Source organism: Microtus ochrogaster, chromosome 17 (genome assembly GCF_000317375.1).
Source record: "Microtus ochrogaster isolate Prairie Vole_2 chromosome 17, MicOch1.0, whole genome shotgun sequence".
Lineage (NCBI taxonomy): Eukaryota > Metazoa > Chordata > Mammalia > Rodentia > Cricetidae > Microtus > Microtus ochrogaster.
Genome location: NC_022019.1, coordinates 15,766,313 through 15,774,883, shown reverse-complemented (window position 1 = coordinate 15,774,883; position 8,571 = coordinate 15,766,313). Strand labels below are relative to the sequence as shown.

Below are 8,571 nucleotides of genomic sequence, written 5' to 3'. Positions count from 1 at the left end.
AGAGAGAGAGAGAGAGAGAGGGAGGGAGAGAGAGAGAGAGAGGGAGGGAGGGAGGAGAGGTCAAAAGAAGTTCATACACTAGTTCATTTTCAACCCTGGCTGCCTATTAGAGACCAGGAAATAACAAATGCTGTCATAACCGATGGGAATTCTGTTGAACTCTCTGAGGACAAGACCCAGACACCTTAGATTCTTTCTCAGAGAGTCTGGACCTGCCAGCTCTGAGTTCCTTCCTTTACTTTGAAGGTGCTGGCGGTAGGAAGATGCTGATCCCGCTACCGCCTAGCTCAAAGCTTAGCCCATTTCACCCAGACTGGGAGATGATGGTGGAGAGTTGGCCTAGGATGAGCAAGTCTCTGGGCTCGATCCCCACTACGACAAACAGAGCATTGCAAGACGACAGTTCACGAGGTGCCAGTGAGTGCCAGCTCAGTGAGGGCATCCCTTCCAGATCGTCCCTGCTGCCATCCAGGAGTCCTTGGGGCCACTGAACTGCAGAAGAGCCATGAGATCACAGTTAGTGCCGGCCTCCAGCCTCCCTTTTTGGAAGCACCTCCAAAGGAAGCTTCAGGGCAGGCATATCTGACTGCCCCACAGCTTCCTGAGCCGGTCTGCAGGAAGGAAAGGGTGGATAAACACTTCCTGCCTCTGCTCTCTGTCTCCAGGTATCCTGATCTCCTGGATGCTGGTGCCACTGAGCCTGTACAAGGACAGGGACAGGGTTGGCATTCACCAGGTGCCAAGCACCCTGTGAGCATGTCTAACTTGCACTGTTCCGTTTAATCCAGCCCTGTGACCTAGGTCCCTGCTTGGCTGCTGAAGTTTGCTTGGCTACTTATCAAAGGCTGCACAATTAGTGAATGGAAGAGCTGGATCCCAACCCAGATTCTTCTGTATCCAAAGCCTGTGTGCTTACCCTCCCCCCTCTGCTGCCCGCATTTTCTGTCTTCCCCGCAAATGTCCTGTGAACACAAATGTCCCTTCCTTGCCGCAAACTGTCTCTTTGGTTCACACTCCCCTAAAACTGCAGCAGCCACAGGACATTTTGAGTCCTGTTTCTTGGACATCCTGCTCATTCGTTTATTCATTCGCTCATTCAGTCAACAAACAGTCTCTGGGGCTGGAGAGACGGCTCAGAGGTTAAGAGCATTGCCTGCTCTTCCAAAGGTCCTGAGTTCAGTTCCCAGCAACCACATGGTGGCTCACAACCATCTGTAATGGGGTCTAGTGCCCTCCTCTGGCCTGCAGGCATACACACAGACAGAATATTGTATACATAATAAATAAGTAAATAAATAAATATTAAAAAAAAACACACAAAAAAAACCAGTCTCTAGGTCTTCTCCAGGCCAGACGCTGCCAGTCTCTGGGGTTTGGCTATTTTACTGCAATATCAATGGGGGATTAGAGAGGAGAAAAAAATAGGAGTCTCAGCCAGGTTTGGAGTGGTGGCTTAGCTGTTTTCTTCTGAGGGAAGGTGAGTGGAGACGCTGTCAAATCCTAAACCTCTTCGAGCCCTGCCATGTGCAAAGCGGTGATCTCAGTCTGCGTGCTAGTCCCAGGCCGCACACAGCAGCATGCGGTTTAATGGGAAAGGCATGCACTTGCTTAATATCAGATACTGCGGTGAGAAGGAAGAGACACTAAAGAGCAGAGAGCAGGTCCTGAGCTGAAGGGCTGTCGTGGGTCAGAGCTAGTTTTAGGGCCATGGTCTCGTGAGACTAGAATTGAAGATTATGTGGTACGTCGGTGAGTCTTCAAGGCTGTGCCTTGTAAGCTCGACCTCTGTTCTTTGATGGGTCTTGAATGCACGTTTCAAATCCTTAGAGCCTGCCTTAGTCCCAAACCCTCACATCTGATCATATGATTGCTGTGCTGTAGCCAGATGGAGGACTGAATACAGCCAAGTCATCAACCCCAAGACAATCACTTACAGCAACGGTAGCCTGTTGAATGAGAGAGGCCCTGGCCTGTGGATCAGGGCATCCACAAACAACAGAAAAAAAAAAAACCCACAAACAACAAAAACAGCAGCAACAACAACAAAAAAAAAATACAAAGATTAGGCCTGAGGTGAGGATGTGGTCTTGATCTCCTCTTTGCGATCTCAAAGGAAAGCTGAGTCTGACCTGCTCACGGTCCTCCTCCTGGCATGCCTACTCAGAGAGGAGGCTTATCAGAGGGCACCTGCTAGGAAAAGGGCACGTCTTTGTGCAGTTTGTTCTGTCTTCCTTTAGATACAACCCTCACCTGTGTGATCATTTCCCACACCAGCCCGGGGCGTGTGGATAAAAAGAGTCATCCAGCCTCCAGGACACGTTTCCCTCTCCAGCTCCCTATCAGTACCACCCCTCACCCCTTGATGATGTTCAGGCCCATCATCATCTACTCTACCCAGACCATTTAGAGACAAGAGCCAGCACCACACATCTGAGCTACAGCACATTCTGGCTTCTAGTCTTTAAACGCTACCCCTTCCGGGTGCTTATCGCTATCCTGTCTTGCCATCCACGGCCTGGGGCTCACCCCAGTGCTTTACCTCTCCCAGAAGCACTTCACTTCAGCAGCTGGACATTTCACAAGGCTTTCTAACAACCTCCTTCCAGCTTTCCAATCCATTCACTGATTTACGCTACAACTATGCCTCGGTTATGTTCTTCCCGATTTACAAACCTTTGCAAACCTTCCCCTTCCTCAATAAGCCTTCTTCCCCCTGCCTCTCTCCTTTCTATTCTGTAGGGTAAAACAGGAGTTATTGACAAGAGTTTCCAGAATTGTCCCACCTTCCTTCCAACATGGGACGTCATCCTTCCAGGAACCTAGGACTTTTCCCCTTTTCTGGCTTCAGACCTCTGCCTCCTGCCATTCATTTATTTCTTTGCCTTCTCTTCATCTGTGATCCCTCCCTTTCATTTACATTAGCTTAGGAGCACTTTCTAAGAATGTTTTCAAAAGCCTTCTGTAGTCAATGTTGGGATGTGTCAACAGGCGCCCCCTCCTGGACAGAAGTATATACTCGCCTTTCCTACCTTGCTGTTGACAGTGAGAGTTTAGCACCTTTCTGGACTTGCCAAGGGCAGCTGCCTGGGCCACACTAACACCCATCCTCAGGGCAGGCCTTCTCCAGTGAGTGATAAGTTTATTTCATTAAGTTGTAAACCTCACAGACACATGACTGCCACAAAGGGGGACTCCAAACTCACGCATCCCTACAAACAGGAGCAGAAGTGCCTCGGCAGAGTATGGGTTTCCCATGCATGGAGCCCTGGGATCAAATCCCAGTACCCTCAAAAAGAAAAGTATCCCAAGGGCAGAAGATGTGCCACACAGGGCCACTTGGTGAAGCACAGTCATCCAAGAAACTGAGTGGGTGGGGAACCCTACCAAGAGCCTTTGTTGTGACTTCTACTGAAAATATTAGCAAAGAAAGTGAAGCAAGGTCCTTCCTTCAGCCCCGTTTGAATCGTTTAAATGGGCTTTAGGATGTCCCTCTCCCCAGTGTCAGAACCTGACCTGCTCCATTAGGCATGACTGTGGTGGGTCATAGTGGGTAAGTCCAAAAGAAATGACTGGAAAGCATAGGCTTTGGATCGCTATAAATGTAAAAAGCCGTACTTATTGGGGGGAGGAGATAGTTTTTCACTTCTAAGAATAGCCAGCCCAGAGGGCGAACCAGTCTCTCAAGGGTAGCAATCCCACTCCACGTCAAAGCACCAGAAAAAAAAAACAAACAGAAATCAGAAAGATGCTATACACAGATGGAGCCAAGCTCCCGTTCTCATTTCCCTGGTGGACGGATGACAGAAGGACCTCCCCGGCTCTGCAGCTCCTGCCAGCTCTGTAGAGGTCTTCACTGTGGCTGCATCACCGGCCCTCTCCCCCAGCGATGCCATTCATGCCCACTTTCCCCACTCGGCCCTCCCTAAGAACTCTCCTGCCCGCAAACTCATCTTGGCATCTGTGGCCCAGGGAACCGATATAGAGACTCTCCACACCCCCACAAGCCCACTCACCACCGCCCCTACCTCTCCTTTCTTTCACAGCCAAACATCTTGGAGGAAGAACTCCAGCTCCTGGCCTCCATGTCTCCCAGTTGCCCATGGACTGAGGCTAACACCTCCACCCAGAAGACGTGTTTTGCTGCCCACATGCTGGACGTCCATAGGGCTGATACCTGGCCACTGCCCACTTTGAGTCTCTTCCTCTGGTTGGCCCTACACTTTTCTGGCTTTCCTTCCACATCCCTGGCTGTGCCTTTTCCTCTCTTGTATGTGTGGCTTGGCCCATCTTTTAAATATCATTAAATGTCTCTTGGGTTTGTCTCCTTAGATCCTTGTCCTCTTAGGTTCTGCCAGGACAACCGTGGCTTTCTCTTCGCTTCAGCAAGCCCTTACAGTCATGACTTGCACATCTGTGTTGGAACATCTGTCCTGCTCAAGCAACTGTTGCCTCTTTAATATTCCTCAGGTATCTCATGCCGGAACTTGAGTGAAAAGGTAGGGGTGGTTTTTCTCTTCCTCCATTCTCCTTGGTTTTGCTGTTCATCCACCCAGCTCACTGACTCCAGATTTGGAGAGACAGCTATAATGTCCCATCTTCCCCTGCTTCCAGCAAAAGGCAAGTCCTTCTGAGTCTCTCACGTGACCAGTTATGGCTGACTTATCCCCTGGGCGCGGTGAGGAGGGCTCAGTTCTTTCAGGGGTCTGCACAATACCTTTCACTTTTGAAAAACTCCTAAGAAAAAAGTTAACTCCAAATAGAGCCATCAGATGTAAGTTTTAATTGTGTGAGTATGTATGTGTGCATGGCCATGTTTCTGTGCAGCTGTACATATGTGTAAGTATATATGGAGGCCAGGGGACAACCTCAATGTCACTTGCCAGGACTCTCACTGGTCCTGGTCTCTCCAATGAGACAGTCTGGCTGGCTCACAAGCCGCAGGAACCCACCTGTCTTCACCTTCCCAGAACTAGGATTAGAAGTGGATACCATGGGTTTTTACCCGGGTCTCATAGACTCTGGTCCTCACGCTTGCAAGACAAGCATTTTATCAACTAAGTGTTTTATCCTCCAAGCCTCTGGAACTCACTACGTAGATCAGGATAGCATTGAATTCACAGAGATCCACTTGCCTCTGACTCCTGAGTGGTGGGATTAAAGGTGGGCACCATCCTTCTGGCCAGTTTGCAGTTTTGTTAATGGAGGAAGGAGCCCACTAAAGCCATCAAGTTCACTCTCCAACATTCCCCAGAGCAGACACTTTGCATCAGCACTGCAACTAAAGCCATCGGCCCTCCCAGTGTGTCCTAAAGGCATTCCTTCCTCGCCTTGCCCTGTTTCACACCATTATCATCCCGTAAACCAGCTGTTGTTCTAAACTGCTCACACCCTGAGCCTCAGCAGTTCTGGAAACCTCCAACACTGGGCCCATGCCCAGACTTTTTGATGCAACAGATCTCAGGTAAAGCCAGAGATTGGCTTTTCTATCCTGCTCTTCGCTACCCAGTCTGAGAACCCTCGGCCTCAGTTGTGCCCCAACGTCGTCAGGTTGGAAAACATTCTACCTGCCGTGCAGAGTCCTTCGTGGCTGTGGGACATTTAATCATGGCATCATGCTCATCCCTCATCCCGCCTTTCACAATCTATCTGCGGTGGCTATAGTTTTTCATGAAAGCATTCTCTCCGTCTGGCCCCCGGGCTTGTGCACATGCCCCCTGTCCTCTGCCTGGACCATCTATAGCTCTCCTTCCCTTTCCCTGAACTGGCTGGCACCTTTCAACCTTATGCTGTGCCCCAAAATGACCCCTGCACCCTCTGGGTGCTCCTTTCCAGGGGCCTTCACTGTTCTGGGCTCCACACCCCCCCCCCTTGGTCCTCGGTTCTTCCCTTTTCTAAATTCAGCAACTATAGCAGCAAAGAGATGGTCTTTTTTACACCTGGTTGGGAGCCAGCTGGAGACACAAAGGACAATGACATTTAAAGGATGTCAGAGGAAGGACAAGAGCCAGGGACAACTAGCTGGGGAGGAGAAAGGAAACCTGGGAAACTGTAAGACAAGCCAAGGAGGGCCCACAGTCAGCCGGGAAGTGCAGTAGAAGTATGTCAGACAGGAAGTTGAACTTCCTGCAATGAAATAACCACTGAAGGAATAGAGAGAGAAAGTGAAGGGAGGAGGCAGCTCTCCACAACAATAGAGGTCTCCTCCTGGCTGAAGTGACATGAAAAATGCTAAGCCAAAGACTGGAGACTCTTCTAGACTCCAGAGAATGCTGGCCATAGGGCAGCCTCTGCTGCTGCTGCTGCTGCTGCTGCTGCAGCTTCCTCTGGCCATCTTGTCCCTTTCCTCCCCTCCTGCCCTCACCCCTGTGGTCAGATGAAACCCACCCCAGTCACCTGACCCCTCTGGGGCTCCTAGCCAGCTCTGGGAAGTCATGTGACCACTTAGGCATGCATGACAGGCTCCCTGGGGATGCTTTGAGGGGTGACCTTGTGCCCAACTCCTTCCCTGCAAGTCAAGTGGGGCTGAGCCCCTGGTCTGGAGGGCCAGGGCGAGCTTGTCCCCCTCGGCTGATTTAGGGCCCCAGTTTGCTAGCCTGGGTTATGTAACACCTGAGGAGAACTAGGCTCTCCGTCACCTGCACATTTTCTCTTTCTGTGGCGTGCTTCCTAGCCGCAGCTGCCTCTCAGAGCAGCTCTATTTTGGGAGCTGTTTTCGTTTGGCCTATATTAAGCACAGTCACAAGGCAGAGGCAAGGTGCGGGTGCAGGGTGGCCTGCAGGTTCTTTGTGTCTCTTTCAGTGTTAAGGGTGAAGCAAACAGACAAGATGGAGCCTGCAGATCTACAGATCTAGAGGGGAGACTCAAGTGGCCCTGTGAGTCTCACACAAGAGCCCAAACGACAGCAGAAAGCTGAGGTTCGGGTGGCCTCCCTTTCACTCCCACAGGCCTAGGGCTCTGCACAATTTCACGTTCTAATTTTACTCCCCAAGGCCTTGCTAAGGGAGACTCCCATAGCCACTGCCGCACAGGTCAGGAAGGTTTGGTTCCCTGAGGCCTGCAAGGCTTGGAGGCTAGGCTGTGTTGATGCTGGCTCGAGAAGTCTAGTCAGCAGGGCAGTCATGGGTTAGGTCCCTTCTACTAGAAATCCCTTCCTGAGCTCATAATTAAACCACATGACCAGTAGGGGTAGAGCAAGGGCTGCTGGGAGGTGACTGGGCCAGTTCCTAGGACTCAGAGTTTCCCCTACTTGGAAGGCCTGTGAATAAAGGGGCAAGGTCAATACTCTGCCTCCTAAGTACACACTGTGTCCTTTTCTCCACTCTGTTTTGTCCCTTAAGACCCTATGATCTCTCTAGATGTCCATACCCTTCTAAAGGACCCAGTGTGTGTTCCCAGGCTGCTGACCCCAAAACCTACATCTCCTGTACCTTCTCTCTCCAAAGAGTCAAATCCTGCTGCCCCCCTCACCAAGGCAACAAGCCACCTCCACACCCAGATCAGCACTTTAGCAGAGTGCTGCTGTTGGCCAGGTCCTACCATCTACCTTCTACCTGACCTGTATCTTACAGGGGCTGAATGAGGACTTCCTCAATGCCCTAGGAAGGGAAGATGCCAAGGTCATATGCACGAAGCATTGCTGGCTACGGACAAGGTGTTAGTGCCTGACTGGCAACGAGATACTGAGTTTTTCATGCATACAAAATGGATCACATGGTAACCAGCACAGCCAGCTGGAAATACCCCCAAGAAGTGGGGAAAGACTCCCCTGGGAGCTGTTACACAGAGTGGGTTTTCTATGATGCAAGTTCTGATGGGCAGAAGCAACCCAGGAGAGGGGACTAGAAGATCTTTAGAGCTTGAGTTGGGCCTCGAGAGTGTCAGATCTGAGCTGGGGGCCAGGGGACTGCTAGAACCTTCTAGAGGGACACAGTTCAAGACAAGACAGAGTAAAGCATATCACCAGAGTAGGTAGGGAACTTAGAGACCAGTCCCTTATCGATGGTTTGTTCTATGTTCTACCCTAGGCCAACTGCTGTCCAAGAGCGCTCAATGGAAGATTCCAGAAAGAAATAATTCTTATGTTTTAAATGTGTCTTTTTCAGAGTAGCAAGTAGAAATCGAGCTTCCTCTGGCTCTGCCTCATCCAGGACCTACCACATCCCTTCGCCCAGTGTATCCTGTGTATATGCTGCCTGCCTAGCCACTCAGTCGTCGCCTTGGTTATCAGGCAGTCTATCTCATTGTCCAGTCGTTACTGTTCAAAGTTTTTTCATATTCATTTTTGTAATTGTTTTAAGTGTATGAGTGTTTTTGGGTTTTGTCTGCGTGTAAGAGTGTGCACCATACGCATGCCTCGTGTCCATGGAGTTCAGCAGAGGGTGTCAGATCCCATGGAGCTGGAGCTATAGAAGGTGGTGCTGGAAACCATGTGCGTGCTGGAAACTGAGCCCAGATTCTTTGCAAGAGCAGCAAGTGCTTTTAGGTGAATGCTAGGGAACCAGACTCAGGTCCGTGTTCTTATGCGGTGGGTATTTTACTAACCGAGCCATCTCTCCAGCACCGTGTGTGTGT

At 50.5% G+C, this 8,571-nt stretch overlaps 1 protein-coding gene across 1 annotated transcript in view; it reads right to left on the bottom strand.

Annotated features, from left to right (window-relative positions):
• Pebp4 (phosphatidylethanolamine binding protein 4) overlaps positions 1 to 5,627 on the bottom strand; it is a 223,706-nt gene extending 218,079 nt beyond the window's left edge. Inside the window, exon 1 of the mRNA XM_005355558.3 lies at positions 5,565 to 5,627. Within this exon, the coding sequence (XP_005355615.2) occupies positions 5,565 to 5,627 (63 nt within the window). The remainder of the gene's footprint in view (positions 1 to 5,564) is intronic.
• Between the last annotated feature and the right edge of the window lie 2,944 nt (positions 5,628 to 8,571).